Genomic DNA, 23,177 nt, shown 5'->3' with positions numbered 1-23,177 from the left:
ACACTGAGCCTCTTTGTGCCCCGGAGCAGGAGGAGATGGCTGCAACAAATAGCCGTTACGAGTCAGGGCCGGAGGGGCAAAGCCAGTGCCCCAGCCCAGCGGAATATCAATGAGGACAGCAGCGCCCCCCTGCCCATCCCTCCGGCCCTCTCACAGACACTGGCACCGTTTGGGACTGGGGCTGGGACCAGTCAGGGTGGTAGGCCAGGGATGGGCCGATAGGGCTGGGGCTGGGAGACTTGCATCATTCAGACTGCTATCACTTCTATATCCCTGCCTTTCAGCATCTATACACAAGGGACATTGGCTCAACAAAGCAAAGTAGAACCATATGGGCGTGGATTGTCTCCCTCCGCTCTCGCTCTCTGTTTGATGTTCTCCTTTTGTCTGCCTCTCTGCTCACTCCCCTGTCTGGAGATCCGGTGGCTTGTGTTTTTTCATCTGTGTCATGACTTGTGTTTGTGGATGCTGCTCTATTTCAGGCTACAGCGGAAGTTGTCCATAATCTCCTTGTTCTCCCCCTAGTTCTCTGACCCGGTACCCATTATCTGAGTGATTTCTGCCGCAATTCCCCAACATTCACAAATCAATGTTAACTGCACCCTCACCCTGAGCGCTGGTCGGCAACACGCATGGAAGCGCATAGACTGGCTTCATTAGTGGGTCTGTGGGCTGGGAGGAGGAGAGCTGGAGACAGATGGAGCTGGAGGGGCATGGGAGGAGCAGAGGCTGGGCTGATCTGGGTAGGACTGGCAGAGAGTGGTGTTAGAGAAACACACAACAGAGCCAGAGAGCATGAACATAAATCTTAGCAGAGCTTAAATACAAAGCTATGGCTACATTCAGAGCTGCTCTGAAACAGGGGGAGCAGATAGAGGGGAGGCCTGGCCTTGTATAGAAAGCCAGCTGTGTAGTGGGCTGAGGAGAGGAGCCAGGTTCGACGGTGGAATTGTTTATCTTAATGTAAAGGGCTAAACCACTGAGGTAGAATACTAAAAGAGATTCCTGGAGTGTAAACACATGATCAAGCTGGGTAAAAATGCCCACTCATGGCTGAGTCCAGGGAGACAAAGCAACAACTGAATGAGTGTGTATGCATGTGTGCCTTCATGTGAGTGTGTTGGTTTTTGTGTACTTGAAGTGCATTAGTAGTGAGTGTTGCCATGAATGAGTAAAGTAGTCGTGTGGGTTGGGGAGTATATTGAAATAGTACATTCCATACTGTAGTAGACAAAACCACTCCACGTTGTCGTCGTCATCCTCCTATCTCCAGAGTGTTGGTTGAGAGCATGGGGCCTTGAAGCAATAGTGGACCCCTGGTGCCCCCTCTCGTCTCCTCTTTTTCTCCCAGCCAGTGGTGTCCTCTCAGTGCAGTGAGTGAATGAGGCCTACTCTGCCTGCCCAGCCAGGCGTGCTCCAGCTCTTACACTGTTTCACTAAGCATGCTTGATTAGGCAAAGTACATCCCAGCCCCTAATGGTGTAATAGGCCCCTGAGAAGATTAGCACAGACACATCAAGAGGGTGACGGGCACCCACTCTCCTCTGCAGCTATCCCCCCATACACACACAATCACACAGTTACACACACATAAACATACACACACTCAGACACACACACTGCGCCCTAATCAAATTCAGGATGCAATTGAATTACGATCTGCTGTTATCCCCAGACCAGGGAGGAGGGAGGCCAAACTTGTGGCTCAGACCCATGGATTTGTTCATTGGAAGAGCCACACATGATTATCTTAGTCCACCATGACTAAACAGTTAAGGAATCTGTGGTTCCCCATAATACAACCCTTGCACACAGACAGACAAACAGACACAGACACACAATCAGCCTTTCCCTCTCTATATGTTGTATTAGCAGCTACAATCAAACAGAGGTAGTTTTAAATGTGTCAACACCAGAATGAGAAATCTGGGTAATTTACTGTGAAGCGCTCAAAAATCTTTGTTCTTTTGAAATCAGTTTTTAAATGTTTTAACCCTTTATCTACATTTGCAAATCCGCTGAGGCAGTAAATTACTTTCTTTGTCAGCCATTACTTTCTGCTGGACATGATATGTAGCTCACAGAGTGTCCCCCCCCACCCCACCACCCACCCCCAACCCACATGACCTGATCTGTGTGTATAAATATCATGGACTGTGTGTGTCCCTGAGACCATGCCATTGTTTGTTGTTGGCTTGTTTTCCTGAGTAACCCAGTGATTTAGCTAATGCCCCCCAGCCAGAAACTGCCAATGCCAGGATGGGATACTCTAGAAAGACTCAAACCAAATAAGAAGACATGTAACCCAATCTGCTGAGGAATAAACACGGGCAGCAGACATATTTATCATCGAAAGATAAGCACAAAAAAATGTTAGCATTTTTGTAAAGTTGTAGAGAGCATTCTATTTAGTCTGCACTGATCATTCTTGTCATGTTTTTTTTGTCTGTTTCTGTGGTAATATTTGGTTTGAGTTTTTGGGATTTGTTGTATTGGATTTTCTATTTCCTCTTTGGTGTGTGAGTTTGATGATGATGATGAAGTTGATGAAGATGATCATGATGAAGATTCTGTACTGTGAACAGCATCTCAGTATTTTCTCCCCACTCTGATGCCTGTGCTGTGTCTGAGTTGTGTCTGGGAGGAGAAGAGAAGGAGAGGAGGAGGCGATACAGACTGGAATCACAACAAAGATAACTTTGCCACTTTTCCACTCCTCCAGAGTCGAGTCTCCTGCTACAGTGACAGACTCCTGCAGTCCTGTGGCTCTCACCAGAGGCTGTCTGTCCCTGCCTGTGACCAGGGACACTGTCATTAAATGACACAGTGTGTCCCTGTGTGTACATAATCTCAATGCTTAAATGTAATTTAAGTGCAGTAGCTGCATGACACAGCCTCTGTGTGTACAGAAGTAGCAACGTGTGGATTTATACAGTACATGCAAGTGTGTGTGCTTGTGTCTGCAAATCTGTCCATCACACAAACACATGCATGCACCCTCAAACAACTGCACACACACACACACACACACACACACACACACACACACACACACACACACACACACACACACACACACACACACACACACACACACTTCAGCAGTTGAACACCATTTCAACATTGTCCTCAGCTCTGCCTGTCACTTAGCATGGAGACTTTGCTCTCTGTCAACTTTCTTATTCTAATAAACCACTCAGACATTAACTATCTTCTTGTATCTTCTTTTACTCCAGTTATTTTGACTATTTATTCTCCTCCTCGAGGATATATGTATATATACAGTTCCCATCAAAAGTTTGGACACTCCAACTCATTCAAGGTTTTTTTTTGTAAAAAAAAATACAACTATTTTCTACATTGTAGAATAATACTGAAGACATCAAAACTATGAAATAACACATATGGAATCATGTAGTAACCAAAAAGTGTTAAACTTGTGTCAAATACATTAGTACACTTCTCTTTGTAGCTATGGCGTTGTCTGAAAATACACCCCCTGTCCAGCAGATGGCGGTGTTGGTCCATCAACGGCCTTTGACAGCCATAATATTAGGCCTGGACCATACCTCTTCGTATGCCATGGCAGTCCGGTGTAGTCCTCCACTTTGCCAACATGAGTAATACCATTGTTGACAATTCTGAGGATTACCATCGAAAAGCATCAGAATGAATAATAGAAATAAACTCAAAATAGCTTTGTCAGTATTAATGATATGAGCACATCTCACTCTCTCAGGGGAGTGTATAAGACAGTAACACATCTGTTGACAGGTAAAGGGGCTGTCAGAGCCACCCATTCCCTGGTGCTGCTTTATGGGTCCTCAGCCCCTGGTGCTGCAGTGTGGAGCTGGAGCCCTGGAGTCCTGGAGCTGGAGTCCTCCCTCCCTCTGCCACCACAGCCCTTCCTATCACGTTATCATAAATCTTAAAATCAATCAGCTGAGCCAGGGGCACATTCATGTGATGAATCTGATTCATTAATGGATTGGACCAATGCCAGCCCAGCGGACACTGTCAGGTTGACCCACAGCTGAGCTCACTGCAGGCTAACTCACAGCTTCACAGGCCTGTTCTGTGTATTCAGATTCCAGCCACACCTTGTCTTTTTGCATTCATTACAGGGCTGAATGGTGTTAACATCATGAACATGATACAAGACACAGTGTGCAATTTGAGGCCCATCTATCTGACATATTTATCAGGCACCTCTGAGAGAGAGAAGGAAAAGGTCATTCTGTTTAATGCTCTATCTGTTTGCTTTCAGGCACCAACACAGACAATCAAGCACAGAGGGCCGGACAGATGTACAGTAAGCTTGACAACAACACATCCAGTAAAGGACTATAGAATTACACAATCAATATAAGTGTGGACATTGCCAAATTAATTCCTAAAATTAAGCACATAAATTCGCACTACAAGGGGTGTAGAGTCTAACTGGCATACAAGCAGTAGGTGAGTTTCAAGTTTGGGGAAGATCATTTTCACCATAGAAATGCACCTTTAGAATAAAAGCATTACATGCATAATCTCATTTGTGGTCACTTTTGTTAATAGTGTTTTCCCAGTAATGACACATTTGTGTGTCACGTTCTGACCTGTATTCCTTTGTTTTGTCTTTGTTTAGTATGGTCAGGGCGTGAGTTGGGGTGGGCAGTCTATGTTAGTTTTTCTATATTTTCTATTTCTGTGTTTGGCCTGATATGGTTCTCAATCAGAGGCAGTCTATCGTTGTCCCTGATTGAGAACCATATTTAGGTAGCCTGTTTTCCTTTGTGTTTTGTGGGTGGTTATTTTCAGTCTTTGTGTGTCTGCACCAGAGAACTGTTTCGGTTGTCACTTTGTTGTTTTGTATTTTTGAAGTGTTCAGTTTCTTATTAAAAAGATGAACACTAACCACGCTCTGCTTTGGTCCTCTCCTTCTTCCAAAGACAACCGTTACATTGTGCTTATAGCCTACTGCAGTGTGCGCATTGCTGCGCTTATAATGTGAAGAAATAGCCAAATAGTTCATTAACATTTTAAAGTAAATGTTCTGATCTGTTGCTTCAGCCTCAATGCGTAAAAACGTTTTTTTGATGCTAGTTGTTGTATTAATTTGGGATCTATTGCATCCCACAACTGTCCCAGACTACTTGTTGGAATATTTATTTCTCGCACAGAATAGAATAGGTGAATAGAATAGGTCAATTTTTGTACTATGAGGGATAGTAGATTGACATAGGCTAGTGCTTTTGTTAGGCCTGCTCATCTTGTTGGCTGACGAAAAGTAAATGTGGACAGTTCTTCTAATATCTTCAATATGCGCCTCGGAATTGGATAAGGACGTGTCTTCACTTGTAGCCTGTGAGAAAGACCGGTGCTTCGGAGTATGCAGCACTCAGGGAGATGGGAACAACGGCCTCTGTCTGCAAAAAGCATGGATTTTTTAGGGTGCATCATGGCCACACAAAGGAAATGCCGCCGGGAAATTCGAGGCATTACCAAGTGGTTGTCAAATTGTGAGTGAGAGACTGATGTGTGTACAGCCTGCTCAAAAAAACCAACTAGAGCTCATGTCTTTCAAGCAACCTGTTTCAAATCATCATTAGAGTCACATCATGCAGCCTTACAATGTATTAAAAATCAAAACATGTAGCCCAACATTTGCCCAACGTAGAACAACTAAAGTTAAAATAATACATCTAAATTTAGCATATAGGAATACCTATTTCTTTGTTAACCGCTCAACACAGAATAGCCACATGTGCACAGCACACTCCCTCAAATCATTTGGAGAAAATATCCTTTCTATTTTATTCAGCTTTGTTCAATTTTGTTCCTCATACTATAACATTATATATATATATATATATATATATATATATATATATATATATATATATATTTTAAATGCCACGGAATTCTAAACAAATCTTGTCTGCTTAATGAACTAGTGTAGCCCACAGCCACATGGCATAGCCAGATCAGGACCTAACATAAGGACAACTCAAGAGTATGCTATTCTGTTCTTCAGAAATAGACAACATTTTCTTCATATCATGTTTCCTTAGACCTTTCTAAAATAAATAATGGATTTATTGTGAAGGTGCAAGGTATATTACATAGATTTATTAGACTTTTTAAAATGTAAATGTTCCAAAGGTCTGCATCAGTGGCTTGTAGGCTAATGTCATGTGTGGAAGCCAGGAGGTGCTAAATATGTTTGTTAATTAGCGATCAATTACCGTGAGATGGACAGTTATTTACTTGACAATCACCGGCTGACGAAATTTCGTGACGCCCTAGCCAGGTGCACCGGTTTGTGTCAAGAATTGCAACGCTGCTGGGTTTTTCACTGGGTTTTTCACACTCAACAGTTTCCTGTGTGTATCAAAAATGGTCCATCCAGCCAACTTGACACAACTGTGGGAAGCATTGGAATTAACATGGGCCAGCATCCCTGTGGAGCGCTTTCGGCAGTGCAACTCAATATTAGGAAGGTGACATTAACATTTTGTTCACTCAGTGTACATGACTCTCTTTCAATGTTGAGTGTAGTTGAAGTTGGAAGTTTACATACACCTTAGCCAAATACATTTAAACTCAGTTTTTCACAATTCCTGACATTCCTGTCTTAGGTCAGTTAGGATCACCACTTAATTTTAAGAATGTGAAATGTCAGAATAATAGTTGAGAGAATGATTTATTTCAGCTTTTATTTCTTTCATCACATTTCCAGTGGGTCAGAAGTTTACATACACTCAATGAGTATTTGGTAGCATTGCCTTTAAGTGGTTTAACTTGGGTCAAACTTTTCAGGTAGCCCTCCACAAGCTTCCCACAATAAGTTGGGTAAATTTTGGACCATTCCTGATGTCAAGCAAAGAGGAACTGAGTTTGAAGGTAGGCCTTGAAATACATTCACAGGTACACCTCCAATTGACTCAAATTATGTCAATTAGCCTATCAGAAGCTTCTAAAGCCACAACATAATTTTCTGGAATTCTCCAAGCTGTTTAAAGGCACAGTCAACTTAGTGTATGTAAACTTCTGACCTACTGGAATTGTGATACAGTGAATTATAAGTGAAATAACATGTCTGTAAACAATTGTTGGAAAAATGACTTGACTTGACTTGTCACAAAGTAGATGTCCTAACCGAATTGCAATAACTATAGTTTGGTTGAAAAACAAGTTTTAATGACTCCAACCTAAGTGTATGTAAACTTCTGACTTCAACTGTATATCATTTTTATAAATTTTTTCTGATTTTAGAAGCCATGTCAATATCCATTATCCAATATAAACAATGTCAATATTGATTATTCAATATAAACCATGTAAATATCTATCGTTCAATATAAATGTGAATGTATTTTAGCATAAAGCAGGGTGTGAGGACCAGCCTGAACACAAGAGGGGGAGACAATAGCCTGCCAAAAGTTAAGTCCAGTAAAACAGAACCGTTTTTAACATAAACTACCCTTCAGTTGTTCAAAAAAGACGACACCAGACACCTACATAGCTGGAAAATATGTATATAATCCATATATCTGTATAACCATCAGATGTTGAATGATTTTTCAAGTGACAGCATTCACTAGGCCAAAACAGAATATACAGTAGCTGATAATTCCTCTCAATCCCTATTCGGTTCTAGAGAGAGCAATTCTCTCTGGAGAGTCTTGATTCTCTCTTTGCACTGTCTTCCCTGGGATCAGTTCCTTGCGGAACTCCTTTACCAAGAAGAAATATCCAATAGCATCTAAACAGCAGTTTGTTGTGGCAATCCATTCTGAGACATGATAAAAGTTATGCATCAAATGATACTGTTGGCAGTCAGTGGGGACTTTGTAGGCAACATAGAGTTTCATGAAAAATGCCATATGGATAGGAGTGTAACAGATGAAAAAGACTACCAAATTTGCTGATATTATTCTAATACTTTTTCTGTTGTCCTTATATGAGTGCATGTCCTTGTAGGCCAGCAGAGTGCAGATCGTCTGACATGAACAAAGCAGCATTGTGAGAAGAGGAACCACATATCCCAGTATCTCCAGAGACAGAATGTAGCCCAGTGGAAACAAATGGAATTCCCTCTCAAAGCAGGCCAGATTGTGCTCAGGTCTATTGTGCTCCCTGAATATCACACATAGGACCACAATAGTCACCCATATCACCACACACACTACAACAGCCACTTGCTTCTTGGAGCCCATTCTCCTGGAGTGGAAGGGAAACTGAATGGCGATGAATCTCTGAACACTGATAGCAGTAACAGTGAAAATACTAGCGTACATGTTGGTGAAATTAATGAAAACCAGAACAGCACAGAGGCCAGGAGAGGTAATGCTGAAGAAGGTGTGGTAGATCCTGAAGGGCAGGAAGGTGATGAGGGCACAGTCGGCCACAGCCAGGTTGAGCATGTAGATGTGTGTGTCTGTAAAGCTGGCTCTCTTACGGTAGAACACCCTAAGAGCAGAGAGGTTCAGGGCCAGACCCAGCAAAAACACGGGGCTGTACACAACCCTCTGGAACAGCCTCACCTCCTCCGACATGTTGGTCTTACAGAGGTGTGGTCCATATGAATGGTTGGACATCATTCTCACTATGGGGGAGAGCATGGTCAGTTAGTATGATATTGTGATGTTTTACTGATGAAGGCTAAAGTTGTGGTCTTTACGATCTTATGAAGTTGGTAATGTGTTACTATTTTAAGCGTGTATTACTAAAAGTTACAATTAACATCAGTGAACTGACTTCTGTTTTATGGTTCAGAGGTTAAGAATCGTGACATACACTTTAACAGTTTTCCCTTGGTCTGTACCTTCCACTTCAATTAAAAACACATCGTTCTTTCTGTTGGTTCTGACTGGGGCGGCAGGGTAGCCTAGTGGTTAGAGTGTTGGACTAGTAACTGAAAGGTTGCAAGTTCAAATCCCTGAGCTGACAAGGTACAAATCTGTTGGTCTGCCCCTGAACAGGCAGTTAACCCACTGTTCCTAGGTGTCATAGAAAATAAGAATTTCTTCTTAACTGACTTGCCTAGTAAAATAAATGTAAAAAAAATTTTAATTAATGTCCTACCTTAAAATGAGAGGAACTCAGACGAATGCAGTTTTTTTATTTGATTGACAGCCACCAAGCATACAGATGTTTTTCACCTGTAAGTTAAGAGTCCACGTTTACTGTCTCCTTCTTGAAGCTGTGTGAGAAGCTAGATGTTTCTTTCAAGCAGTTTCCCCTTGACAACAGAAAAAGGAAGTTGCGTCTGATAGACTGCAGTCTATTTGCATTTCAAAGTATAGAACTGCATAGGTATACTATCACCAGAGATGAACAATTTGACAGAAATACATTAAAGCCTAAGAATATTTCAACAATAAGGAAGAGCCAAAAGCTCTTTTATATTATATTACCTCCTCACTATACACAGTCACAATATGAGAAGTACTTTTTACTTAAAGACAATGTTATTTCCTTTATATGGTCTGTTGTGTAAATGGTTGGGAAATTTAGACTGTTGGTGAAATATTTGTGTCTCATCGTGGTTTGGAGATTCACTTGTAATGTCTTTCTGTTTGTTTTGAATGTTGACTGTTCAACGACATGTGACAAGATGCATGATCTATCAAAGTCAACTGGAGTAAAACGTGTTTCCAAAACAACTGTGGTCCATGATTTATAAATGCAATATATGCTACATTATGCATGTACATGTCTATTTACACGTTCTAAAATCCGGTGTTGGGGAAGCTACTTTGAAAATATAGTTTACCAAGCTACAATTACTTCACACTGGAAGAAGTTAAGCTACACTAAAGCTACCCTGAGGAAAATGTTTTGTTTTCTTAACTAAAGTTACTTTGAAAAAGTATTTCACGACATGCAAACAACTTTGTGAAACATGATCATGTGTAAATCTGAAATGTCATAGACGATAAATTGCAAGAGCAGATCACTTTGGGGTCGTATGTTAACAGAATGTGTAATTTAACCTATTAAACACAAAAACTATGTTTCAAGTGAGAATTAGGCAGGTCTGATGCCGAAAAAGAAAGGAAAGCACTGCCTATTTCACCCATATCTTATTTTATATAAAAAAAGAGTAATATGTAGTTCCAGTAGTTAGGTACACCACTACATGGAAAAAAGTTATTAACTACTACCTAGATTTGAATTGTATTAAACTACCACCAAGCTACTGCAAAATGTATTTTAATTACTAGTTGAACAACATGTAGTTCATTACTCCCCAACACTGCTAAAACCACATAGACCTAACATTGTAAACATTGAAATTAGGGTAAAACTTGACTGACTAACAGGTTAACAGCAATATAATGTCAACATAATCATCAGAACTATGTATATGTTGAAATTGCGTTGAAAATTCCAAGTAGAAACATAAAAAATGACATTTGATTAGAAATATTTTATTTGACCTTGTTTCAATGTTGATAATGAAATGGTATGTTTGAATCAACATCGTTTTAATGTCATGCCATCAATCTAAATAAAGAGATACATTTAAATAAAATGTGAAGCCACAGTCCAACAATTCCTTACTGAACAGTGACTCCGACTGGTATATGAGGGATAATGCACTTCAAGTCTACCATCCAGATGCCTACCTACGTGTTGCTTAGCAAACAAACTGTGTTTGATTCAGCTGACCTATCATGTCAACACATTTTGACATTCATTTTATTTGTCACATACACCGAATACAACACCTTACCATGAAATACTTACAAGAGATGGTGCCGGAGGAGATGGCTGCCGTTTTACGGTCCCCTAAGCAATTGTGCTATTGTGTGTGTTTTTTCACGTTATTTGTAACTTATTTTGTACATAATGTTTCTGCCACTGTCTCTTATGACTGAAAAGACATTCTAGATATCAGGACAGCGATTATTCACCTTGTACTGGAAGAACATGTTTTCTTTAACGAGTCGAATGCAAAGGATTTACCTCAGACACCCAACAAGACCCTTATCCCCGTCATTAGCAGGAGAAAGAGGCTGAGATATCGGGGACGTAGGTCTGGGTGCCTACGGCGAGTGGGTAATCTGCCTTCACCATCGGTCCTATTAGCCAACGTACAATCATTGGATAACAAAATAGACGAAGTACGAGCACGTATATACTACAAACGGGACATTAAATACTGTAATAATTTGTTTCACCAAGTCATGGCTGAATGATAACATGAATAACACACAGCTGGTGGGTTTTATGCTTTTTCGGCAGGATAGAACTGCAGCCTCTGGTAAGACAAGGGGTGGCGGTCTATGTACCCTGCTCAAAAAAAAACACTTAAACAACACAATGTAACTCCAAGTCAATCACACTTCTGTGAAATCAAACTGTTAACTTAGGAAGCAACACTGATTGACAATAAACTTCACATGCTGTTGTGCAAATGGAATAGACAACAGGTGGAAATTATAGGCATTTAGCAAGACACCCCCAATAAAGGAGTGGTTCTGCAGGTGGGGACCACAGACCACTTCTCAGTTCCTATGCTTCCTGGCTGATGTTTTGGTCACTTTTGAATGCTGGCAGTGCTTTCACTCTGGTGGTAGCATGAGACGGAGTCTACAAACCACACAAGTGGCTCAGGTATTGCAGCTCATCCAGGATGGCACATCAATGCGAGATGTGGCAATAAGGTTTGCTGTGTCTGTCAGCATAGTGTCCAGAGCATGGAGGCGCTACCAGGAGACAGGCCAGTACATCAGGAGACATGGAGGAGGCCGTAGGAGGGCAACAACCCAGCAGCAGGACCGCTACCTCCGCCTTTGTGCAAGGAGGAGCACTGCCAGAGCCCTGCAAAATGACCTCCAGCAGGCCACAAATGTGCATGTGTCTGCTCAAACGGTCAGAAACAGACTCCATGAGGCTGGTATGAGGGCCCGACGTCCACAGGTGGGGGTTGTGCTTACAGCCCAACACCGTGCAGGACGTTTGGCATTTGCCAGAGAACACCAAAATTGGAAAATTCGCCACTGCCGCCCTGTGCTCTTCACAGATGAAAGCAGGTTCACACTGAGCACATGTGACAGACGCAACATTCGGGAGACGCCATGGAGAACGTTTTCTTGCCTGCAACATCCTCCAGCATGACCGGTTTGGAGGTGCGTCAGTCATGGTGTGGGGTGGCATTTCTTTGGGGGGGGGCTGCACAGCCCTCCATGTGCTCGCCAGAGGTAGCCTGACTGCCATTAGGTACCGAGATGAGATCCTCAGACCCCTTGTGAGACCATATGCTGGTGCGGTTGGCCCTGGGTTCCTCCTAATGCAAGACAATGCTACACTAAAACTTAAAACTGTTTTACCTCATTTCTATCAGCATGTTAAATGTGCAACCAGAGGGGAAAAAACTCTAGACCACCTTTACTCCACACACAGAGACGCATACAAAGCTTTCCCTCGCCCTCCATTTGGCAAATTTGACCATAATTATATCCTCCTGATTCCTGCTTACAAGCAGACACTAAAGCAGGGAGCACCAGTGACTCTGTCAATAAAAAAGTGGTCAGATGAAGCAGATGCTAAGCTACAGGACTGTTTTGCTAGCACAGACTGGAATATGTTCCAATGAGGAGTACACCACATCAGTCACTGGCTTCATCAATAAGTGCATCGATGACGTCCTCCCCACAGTGACTGTACGTACATACCCCAACAAGAAGACATGGATTACAGGCAACATCCGCACTGAGCTAAAGGGTAGAGCTGCCGTTTTCAAGGTGCGGGACTCTAGCCCGGAAGCTTATGATAAATCCCAATATCCCCTCCGATGAACCATCAAACAGGCAAAGCGTCAATACAGGACTAAGACCGCTCGTCGGATGTGGCAGGGCTTGCAAACTATTACAGACTACAAAAATAAGCACAGCAGCGAGCTGCCCAGTGACACGAGCCTATCAGACGAACTAAATTATTTCTATGCTTGTTTCGAGGCAAGTAACACTGAAACATGCATGAGAGCACCAGCTGTTCCAGATGACTGTGTGATCACGATCTCCATAGCCGATGTGAGTAAGACCTTTAAAAAGGTCAACATTCACAAGGCCGCAGGGCCATACGGATTACCAGGCCGTGTAATCCGAGCATGCGCTGACCAACTGGCAAGTGTATTCACTGACATTTTCAACCTGTCCTTGACTGAGTCTGTAATACCAACTTGTTTCAAGCAGACCACCATTGTACCTGAAAATGTCAGTGAAGACACTTGCCAGTTGGTCAGTGCATGCTTGCAGTACAATCAATCAATCACATTTATTTATAAAGCCCTTCTTACATCAGCTGATGTCACAAAGTGCTATACAGAAACCCAGCCTAAAACCCAAACAGCAAGCAATGCAGGTGTAGAAGCACGGTGGCTAGGAAAAACTCCCTAGAAAGGCCAGAACCTAGGAAGAAACCTAGATAGGAACCAGGCTATGAGGGGTGGCCAGTCCTCTTCTGGCTGTGCCGGGTGGAGATTATAACAGAACATGGCCAAGATGTTCAAGTGTTCATAGATGACCAGCAGGGTCAAATCACAGTGGTTGTAGAGGGTGCAACAGGTCAGCAACCCAGGAGTAAATGTCAGTCCTAGGGACGGCATGGCAGAGCACCAGTAAGCCAGTGATTCAGCCCCTGTAATAGGTTTTGAGGCAGAGAATCTCAGTGGAGAGAGGAACCGGCAAGGCAGAAACAGCAAGGGCAGTTCGTTGCTTCCAGTGCTTTTCCGTTCACCTTCACACTCCTGGGCCAGACTACACTCAATCATAGGACCTACTGAAGAGATCAGTCTTCAATAAAGACTTAAAGGTTGAGACCGAGTCTGCATCTCTCAAATGGATAGGCAGACCATTCCATAAAAATGGAGCTGTATAGGAGAAAGCCCTGCCTCCAGCTGTTTGCTTAGAAATTCTAGGGACAGTAAGGAGGCCTGCGTCTTGTGACCGTAGCTTACGTGTAGGTATGTACGGCAGGACCAAATCAGAAAGATAGGTAGGAGCAAGCCCATGTAATGCTTTGTAGATTAGCAGTAAAACCTTGAAATCAGTCCTTGCCTTAACAGGAAGCCAGTGTCGGGAGGCTAGCACTGGAGTAATATGATACATTTTTGGGGTTCTAGTCAAGATTCTAGCAGCCGTGTTTAGCACTAACTGATGTTTATTTAGTGCTTTATCCGGGTAGCCGGAAAGTAGAGAATTGCAGTAGTTTAACCTAGAAGTGACTATCCTGACTAAACTGTTCCTGGGTTTAAAACTAAAGGTTAAATAAATTTTAAAAAGACAAATTTAGATATTGATCAGCTTCCACTCTCATTTCCATAGACAACCTAAATAGCATTGAATAGTTGAAAGTAACTCCTCTAACTTACACAAGCTGTATGTAAAAGTACATGAGGAGTGAGGTTGGCAGTGGCGATTTTAGCATGTAAATCCTTGTGTGGCAAAAGAAAAACAAGATGTGGGATGCATGCCAGTTCATACAGCCTCATTTACTGCCTTTAAAAAAAATAGCTGATATGGATGACGTGCTTAAACAAATGTGGTTTCTACTGACAATTGAGATGTACAAACTATGGCATAAGGGGACGACAAGCAGATAAGAGGCAATCCGTAATTTCAATTAAGACATTAATGAGCGAGCTAGGACAGACGTAGTCAGTATACCGATTTGTTCCGCACTTTTTAAATGTACAGCGACAGAATTCAGAACATGGACCGTTCTTACAGTATTCTCCCTGTACACCAAGTCAGAAGCTGCAACGATGTGCGCTGGGAGTCAGGAAGCAAGTTCAAGGAGTGAGTGTTTTAATAGAACATAATACAAAACAAGAAACACTAACAGCACACAGATAAGAAACAATAACGCCTGGGGAAGGGATGGACATATATAGGGAAGGTAATCAGGGAAGTGATGGAGTCCAGGTGAGTCTGATGACGCACAGGTGCATGTAATGATGGTGACAGGTGTGCGCCATAACGAGCAGCCTGGTGACCTAGACGTCTGGAGATGGCGCACACGTGACAGAAGCATAGGATAAAGAGGGCATATAAACAGACAATGCAAACTCTTAGAATATTCGATGATTACATTTCTCAAAAACAGATTACAGGCTACATGTGCACCACAGACTTGAGATCACACCACCACTCCACTGTATAGAAGGCTAATGATTGCTTTGCAATGCTTGCAGTTAGTCACTGATTCCACCAATACATTTTATCTATAATATCTCTTCATTATTTCTCCTCATATGACAAGGATTAAAAAGGATTTGCCAGTAGATCGACTTGATTCATGATGATGCTAGCTAAGATTTGAAAGTATGATGTTGACATGATCAGTCCAATCAAAGCTACTGTAGATATATGACTTGACATGATTTTATTTGTGGCCATTGACATTGAGCATTCTTGGATGGGCACTTCTAATGTAACTCTATGGCAGCATCCAAGGGGCTTGAATTTTCTAGCACTACCCTTAGACTTAGCGGTGACGTAGTGTCCCCATGAGTGACAAAATACTGAGCCAATCACAGCGCAACGCTCCATATTTTCTTTTCGCTGGCCCCACCACCACCACAGAAAGCACTGAGCTAGGCTGAAACACCCGCATTTTCGAGCTTCCTTACTCAAGAAAACATATAAGAGACCATGTTTGTATGCGGCTTTATTAACTCAATGATATATTGTTTGCATTGTTTGCAAACTGAAATGTGACACGAATGAATACCAAAATAACATGCAAAACAGGAAAGCCCTCCTATTTTGCTAAAAATGTGGGGCTCAAAACGGGTCGCCACTGAAGGTTGGGTTTATGAAGATTACATTGACATCCGATTTGCCCAACAAAGGACACCATCATTTCAACTTCAGCTAGGTATACTATCATTCGTGGTTGATTAGATCTTTGGAAGTTTAGAAGTAGTTACCATTAGCCCTAGACCAAAGGTTGGCAGATGATGATATTGATCTGGTATTGATGGCAGCTGGCAATACACTCATATCCCCCGTGGACAGGTTTGTACCTAAAACATTCTCCATTCAGACTGCATTGGATTTCCTCCTTAACTAGATTTAATGGCGAGAAGGCGGAAAAAAACAGGCAAGATATGCATACTTCCTTTATGAAACGCCATTTTCCACCTGCTTGCTAGTTGCTACTTCCTGATGTTGGGCCCTGCGTTCAGCCAGGGGTAAACAACAGACTGCTGCAACCCGATTTCCTGAATGTAATACGCAACATCCAAAGACTAGCGTTTCTAGGCATTAGCCACTTTATTATGGTGGTGGAAAATGGTGTTTCATATTGTGCCCTTTTTTCTGCCTTCTCGCAATTAAATCTAGTGGGAATTAGGTAGGTCTGATACCGAAAAAGAAAGTAAAGTATTGCCTATTTCAGCCATATTTTATTTTATTTTGGAAAACAAAGTGTGAAGTAACATTTTTCAAAGTAAGCTCAGTTAAGTAAACTATATATTTTTTTAAAGCATTAGTTTGAAGCTAGGGGGGCGCTGTTTCATTATTGGATAAAAAAAACGTGCCCGTTTTAAGCGCAATATTTTGTCACAAAAAGATGCTCGACTATGCATATAATTGCCAGCTTTGGAAAGAAAACACTCTGACGTTTTAAAAACTGCAAAGATATTATCTGTGGGTGCCCCAGAACTGATCTTACAGGCGAAACCAAGATGCAACTTCAAACAGGAAATTAGCAGGATTTTTGAGGCTCTGTTTTCCATTGTCTCCTTATATGGCTGTGAAAGCGCCACGAATTAGCCTGCCAGTTCTATCGTTTCTCCAAGTTGTCTGCAACATTGTGACGTATTTGTAGGCATATCATTGGAAGATTGGCCATAAGAGACAACATTTACCAGGGGTCCGCCCGGTGTCCTTTGTTGAAATTGTTGCGTAATCTCCAAGCTGCTCGCATTCATCCATGTGATTGAGACAGAGAGGAGACTTCCAGGAATGATATATCATGAAGAGATATGTGAAAAACACCTTGAGGATTGATTCTAAACAACGTTTACCATGTTTCAGTCGATATTATGGAGTTAATGTGGAAGAAAATTTGGCGTTTGGATGAATGAATCTTCGTTTTGTTTTGGTAGCCAAACATGACGCAGAAAACGGACCGATTTCTCCTGCACAACTAATCTTTCAGGAAAACTGAACATTTGCTATCTAACTGAGAGTCTCCTCATTGAAAACATCTGAAGTTCTTCAAAGGTAAATTATTTATTGAATGTTTTTGCTGGTTTTTGTGAAAATGTTGCCTGCTAATGCTAACGCTAAATGCTAATGCTAAATGCTAATGCTAAATGCTAATGCTAAATGCTAGTTTGCTATGGTTGAGAAGCATATTTTGAAAATCTGAGATGACAGTGTTGTTAACAAAAGGCTAAGCTTGAGAGCAAATATATTAATTTCATTTCATTTGCGATTTTCATGAATAGTTAACGTTGCGTTATGGTAATGAGCTTGAGGCTGTATTCACGATCCCGGATCCGGGATGGCTCGACGCAAGAAGATAAGTTTATAACTTCTCCAGTGTGAAGTAACTGGCAGCTTGGTGAACTCCGTATATTTTCAGAGTAGCTTCCCCAACAGTTTGATTCTTTGATTCAGTTTGACACACACAGGAGGATGTTGAGCGTGAACCACCCAGCAGCATTGTTCAAAGGCACTAATATCTTTTGTCTTGCCCATTCACCCTCTGAATGGCACACATACACAATACATTTTCTTGAACTGCACTGTTTGGTAAGTCAAATCAAATCAAATATTATTTGTTACATGTACCGAATACAGTGAAATGCTTATTTACAAGCCATTAATCAACAATGCAGTTTTAAGAAAAATAAGTGTTAAGTAAAAATAATAATAATAACAAAAACAAATAACAAATAATTAAAGATCAGCAGTAAAATAACAATAGTGAGGCTATATACAGGGGTACCGGTACAGAGTCACTGTGCGGAGGCACCGGTTAATCGGGCTAATTGAGGTAATATGTACATGTCGGTATAGTTAAAGTGACTATGCATAGATAATAAACAGAGAGTAGCAGCAGCGTAAAAGGGGGTGGGGGGGAGGGGGGGCAATGCAAATAGTCTGGTTAATCATTTGATCATGTCATGTCAGGATGAGGATGAGCCTGCAGGAAGGGTACCACATGAGGGGGGAGGTTGTCTTCCCTGTAACGTACAGTGTTGAGATTGGCTGCAATGACAACAAGCTCAGTCCGATGATGCTGTGGCGTACACATCATGGACAAACTGAAATGGTCCACCCACACAGACAGCGTGGTGAAGAAGGCGCAATAGCGCCTCTTCAACCTCGGGAGGCTGAATAAATTTGGCTTGTCACCAAAAACACTCACAAACCTTTACAGATGCACAATCGAGAGCATCCTGGCGGGCTGTATCAGGTAGGTGTCATTAGTTGTCTCTGATTGGGAACCATATTTAGGTAGCCTATTTTGTGTTGGGTTTTGTGGGTGATTGTTCCTGTCTCTGTGTTTGCACCAGATAGGACTGTTTAGGTTTTCGCACATTTCTTGTTTTGTTAGTTATTTCATGTCTAGTTCCTTTATTAAAGAACATGAATAACCACCACGCTGCATTTTGGTCCGCTTCTCCTTCACCACAGGAAAACCCTTACAGCCACTGCCTGTTCACCCCGCTATCATCCAGAAGGCGAGGTCAGTACAGGTGCATCAAAGCTGGGACCGAGAAACTGGAAAACAGCTTCTATCTGAAGGCCATCAGACTGTTAAACTGCCATCACTAACATTGAATGGCTGCTGCCAACATACTGACTCAATATCTAGCCACTTTAATAATTACAAATTGGATGTAATACATGTATCACTAGTCACTTTAAACAATGCCACTTTATATAATGTTTACATAGCCTACATTACTCATCTGATATGTATATCCTGAACTCTATACCATCTACTGCATCTTGCCTATGCCGTTCAGCCATCGCTCATCAATATATTTCTATGTACATATTCTTATTCATACCTTTACACTTGTGTGTATAATGTAGTTGTTGTGAAATTGTTAGATTACTTGTTAGATATTACTGCACATCGGAACTAGAAGCACGAGCATTTCACTACACTCACATTAACATCTGCTAACCATGTGTATGTGACCAATAAAATTTGATTTGACACACCGCCCCAGACCATGACGAACCCTCCACCTCCAAATCGATCCCGCTCCAGAGTACAGGCCTCAGTGTAATACTCATTCCTTCGACGATAAACGCGAATCCGACCATCACCCCTGGTGAGACAAAACCGCAACTCGTCAGTGAAGAGCACTTTTTGCCAGTCCTGTCTGGTCCAGCGACAGTGGGTTTGTGCCCATAGGCAATGTTGTTGCCGGTGATGTCTGGGGAGGACCTGCCTTACAACAGGCCTACAAGCCCTCAGTCCAGCCTCTCTCAGCCTATTGCGGACAGTCTGAGCACTGATGGAGGGATTGTGCCCGTAACTCGGGCAGTTGTTGTTGCCATCCTGTGCCTGTCCCTCAGGTGGATGTTCGAATGTACCGATCCTGTGCAGGTGTTACACGTGGTCTGCCACTGCGAGGACAATCAGATGTCCATCCTGTCTCCCTGTAGCGCTGTCTTAGGCATCTCAGTACGGACATTGCAATTTATTGCCCTGGCCACATCTGAAGTGCCTCCTTGCCTAAGCACGTTCACACAGATGAGCAGGGACCTTGGGCATCATTCTTTTGGTGTTTTTTCAGTCAGTAGAAAGGTCTCTTTAGTGTCCTATGTTTTCATAACTGTGACCTTAATTACCTACCGTCTGTAAGCTGTTAGTGTCTTAACGACTGTTCCACAGGTGCATGTTCATTAATTATTTATGGTTAATTGAACAAGCATGGGAAACAGTGTTTAAACCCTTTACAATGAAGATCTGTGAAGTTATTTGGATTTTTACAAATTATCTTTGAAAGACAGGGTCCTGAAAAAGGGGCGTTTCTTTTTTTGCTGAGTTTATCTAAGGATAACCACACAAAATTTGGTGAATGCAGGACACTTGTTGGCATGTGGGAAGAGTTTGACTTTGCGAAATGGCAGTTAAAGAGAAGTACAATGAATGAGCAGACACACACACACACACCATATAACGACTCTCTCACTCACAATATAGTTAATTAAAGAGCAGTGTTGTTGAGGCTGCTGTAAATGTGTGTCAAGGCTTGGCTTGCTGATTAGCACTGAGTGCTGTTGCGTTGTAATCTAATGAGGGTTTGAGTAATTGAAAAGCAATCCCCTCTGATTCATCAGGGATCATGAGATGTGGTGCACCTTTCCTCCGTCTCAACATAGGACGCAGGAAAGAACATTCAGAGGACACAGAGTTTGAGCGGGCAAAACCTATCCTGAGAAACACTTCATCCTTGTTTTATTATTTTGGGTGTCTGCTGTTGTAAAGCATCTTTTCGTTGAGAAATTAAAGTGATTGTTTTTCTTATGTCCTGTCTGACATTTAGACATAAAATAGAACAGGAAACTTGGTTTCTGCCTCTAGGTTTTCTTGTTGACATTTACTTTGATGAGGTGACACAATAAACCCCAACGAGAAAAGGGAATGAATCCCACTGCCAGTGCTCCACTTGGATAGATAATACCACAACAACACACAACCACAGCGCTGCCCTGTCTCACTGACAAGCACTTAGCATGATCAATGTTCATGTACTTTTGAGCCGATGAGCCACTCTCTTAGACAACTGCTAGAAGTTGAACCAAAAATCATGCAGTTTAGTAAGTATGAGTTAAATTGTCCTTGGCTAACATTTAAATCAAATGTTTTTCAATGTACTTCAAGCAAATCTTTATAATGGTTCTTCAAGCACTTGGCTGTTAGTCAAAAACACAGTGTACTCTAATTACCAGAGGTGGGACCAAGTCATTGTTTTACAAGTCACAAGTAAGTCTCACGTCTTAGCACTCAAGTCCCAAGTCAAGTCAGGCAAGTCCGAGTCAAGTCTCAAGTCAACTTTGAGTTTCGAGTCCTAAACAAGTCATAATGTGCTCTTCACCAAATGTAATACCATTTCATATTTTCAACAATAGTAATAGTTAGTATATTACATTTACATTTATGAATGCTTTAAAAAAGATCTATATATTTAATACTTAACAAATAAATGTTATATTTCCATGGAAATACATGGGTAGCCATAATAGCATCATTTTTAATATTTGGGCTTGGGGAGGGTATCAAGTCAGGTCGAGTCATAAGGTTCAAATCCAGGTCAAGTCACGTCAAGTTTTGCAAGTAGAAATACCTCACATGTGACTCGATAAGACTAAGCAATTAGCTCATTCAATGAATTAATTTTATCCACAGGATTTATAGGAATATGCAAGGAGACTCAAATCAAATCAAATTGTATTTGTCACATACACATGGTTAGCAGATGTTAATGCGAGTGTAGCGAAATGCTTGTGCTTCTAGTTCCGACAATGCAGTGATAACCAACAAGTAATCTAACTAACAATTCCAAAACTACTGTCTTATACACAGTGTAAGGGGATAAAGAATATGTACATAAGGATATATGAATTAGTGATGGTACAGGGCAGCATACAGTAGATGGTATCGAGTACAGTATATACATATGAGATGAGTATGTAGACAAAGTAAACAAAGTGGCATAGTTAAAGTGGCTAGTGATACATGTGTTACATAAGGATGCAGTCGATGATATAGAGTACAGTATATACGTATGCATATGAGATGAATAATGTAGGGTAAGTAACATTATATAAGGTAGCATTGTTTAAAGTGGCTAGTGATATATTTACATCATTTCCCATCAATTCCCATTATTAAAGTGGCTGGAGTTGGGTCAGTGTCAATGTCAGTGTGTTGGCAGCAGCCACTCGATGTTAGTGGTGGCTGTTTAACAGTCTGATGGCCTTGAGATAGAAGCTGTTTTTCAGTCTCTCGGTCCCAGCTTTGATGCACCTGTACTGACCTCGCCTTCTGGATGATAGTGGGGTGAACAGGCAGTGGCTCGGGTGGTTGATGTCCTTGATGATCTTTATGGCCTTCCTGTAACATCGGGTGGTGTAGGTGTCCTGGAGGGCAGGTAGTTTGCCCCCGGTGATGCGTTGTGCAGACCTCACTACCCTCTGGAGAGCCTTACGGTTGAGGGCGGAGCAGTTGCCGTACCAGGCGGTGATACAGCCCGCCAGGATGCTCTCGATTGTGCATCTGTAAAAGTTTGAGTGCTTTTGGTGACAAGCCGAATTTCTTCAGCCTCCTGAGGTTGAAGAGGCGCTGCTGCGCCTTCTTCACGACTCTGTCAGTGTGAGTGGACCAATTAAGTTTGTCTGTGATGTGTATGCCGAGGAACTTAAAACTTGCTACCCTCTCCACTACTGTTCCATCGATGTGGATAGGGGGGTGTTCCCACTGCTGTTTCCTGAAGTCCACAATCATCTCCTTAGTTTTGTTGACGTTGAGTGTGAGGTTATTTTCCTGACACCACACTCCGAGGGCCGTCACCTCCTCCCTGTAGGCCGTCTCGTCGTTGTTGGTAATCAAGCCTACCACTGTTGTGTCGTCCGCAAACTTGATGATTGAGTTGGAGGCGTGCGTGGCCACGCAGTCGTGGGTGAACAGGGAGTACAGGAGAGGGCTCAGAACGCACCCTTGTGGGGCCCCCGTGTTGAGGATCAGCGGGGAGGAGATGTTGTTGCCTACCCTCACCACCTGGGTGCGGCCCGTCAGGAAGTCCAGTACCCAGTTGCACAGGGCGGGGTCGAGACCCAGGGTCTCGAGCTTGATGACGAGCTTGGAGGGTGCTATGGTGTTGAATGCCGAGCTGTAGTCGATGAACAGCATTCTCACATAGGTATTCCTCTTGTCCAGGTGGGTTAGGGCAGTGTGCAGTGTGGTTGAGATTGCGTCGTCTGTGGACCTATTTGGGTGGTAAGCAAATTGGAGTGGGTCTAGGGTGTCAGGTAGGGTGGAGGTGATATGGTCCTTGACTAGTCTCTCAAAGCACTTCATGATGACGGAAGTGAGTGCTACGGGCGGTAGTCGTTTAGCTCAGTTACCTTAGCTTTCTTGGGAACAGGAACAATGGTGGCCCTCTTGAAGCATGTGGGAACAGCAGACTGGTATAGGGATTG

The 23,177-nt window shown here is 42.4% G+C and overlaps 2 protein-coding genes across 4 annotated transcripts in view; one reads left to right on the top strand and one right to left on the bottom strand.

Annotated features, from left to right (window-relative positions):
• Window positions 1–3,207, top strand: part of sema6bb (sema domain, transmembrane domain (TM), and cytoplasmic domain, (semaphorin) 6Bb) — a 139,206-nt gene extending 135,999 nt beyond the window's left edge. For all 3 annotated transcript variants that reach the window (XM_035780500.2, XM_035780491.2, XM_035780480.2), the window contains exon 17: window positions 1–3,207. This exon is cut by the window's left edge and continues 2,084 nt beyond it. The gene's annotated coding sequence lies outside the window, so the exon portion shown is untranslated.
• A 2,835-nt stretch (window positions 3,208–6,042) lies between these two features.
• LOC118395750 (G-protein coupled receptor 55-like) lies at window positions 6,043–9,287 on the bottom strand. Its single transcript, XM_035789644.2, has 2 exons — window positions 9,073–9,287; window positions 6,043–8,593 (listed from the first exon to the last, which is right to left on the bottom strand). Exon 2 carries the CDS (start codon window positions 8,586–8,588, stop codon window positions 7,632–7,634), a length of 957 nt encoding a protein of 318 aa, XP_035645537.1. The 5' UTR covers window positions 8,589–8,593; window positions 9,073–9,287; the 3' UTR covers window positions 6,043–7,631.
• Window positions 9,288–23,177: the final 13,890 nt, after the last annotated feature.

This window comes from Oncorhynchus keta, chromosome 1 (genome assembly GCF_023373465.1).
Source record: "Oncorhynchus keta strain PuntledgeMale-10-30-2019 chromosome 1, Oket_V2, whole genome shotgun sequence".
Classification (NCBI taxonomy): domain Eukaryota; kingdom Metazoa; phylum Chordata; class Actinopteri; order Salmoniformes; family Salmonidae; genus Oncorhynchus; species Oncorhynchus keta.
The sequence above is the reverse complement of the archived record's forward strand: the minus strand, read 5'-3'. Positions and strand labels throughout refer to the sequence as shown.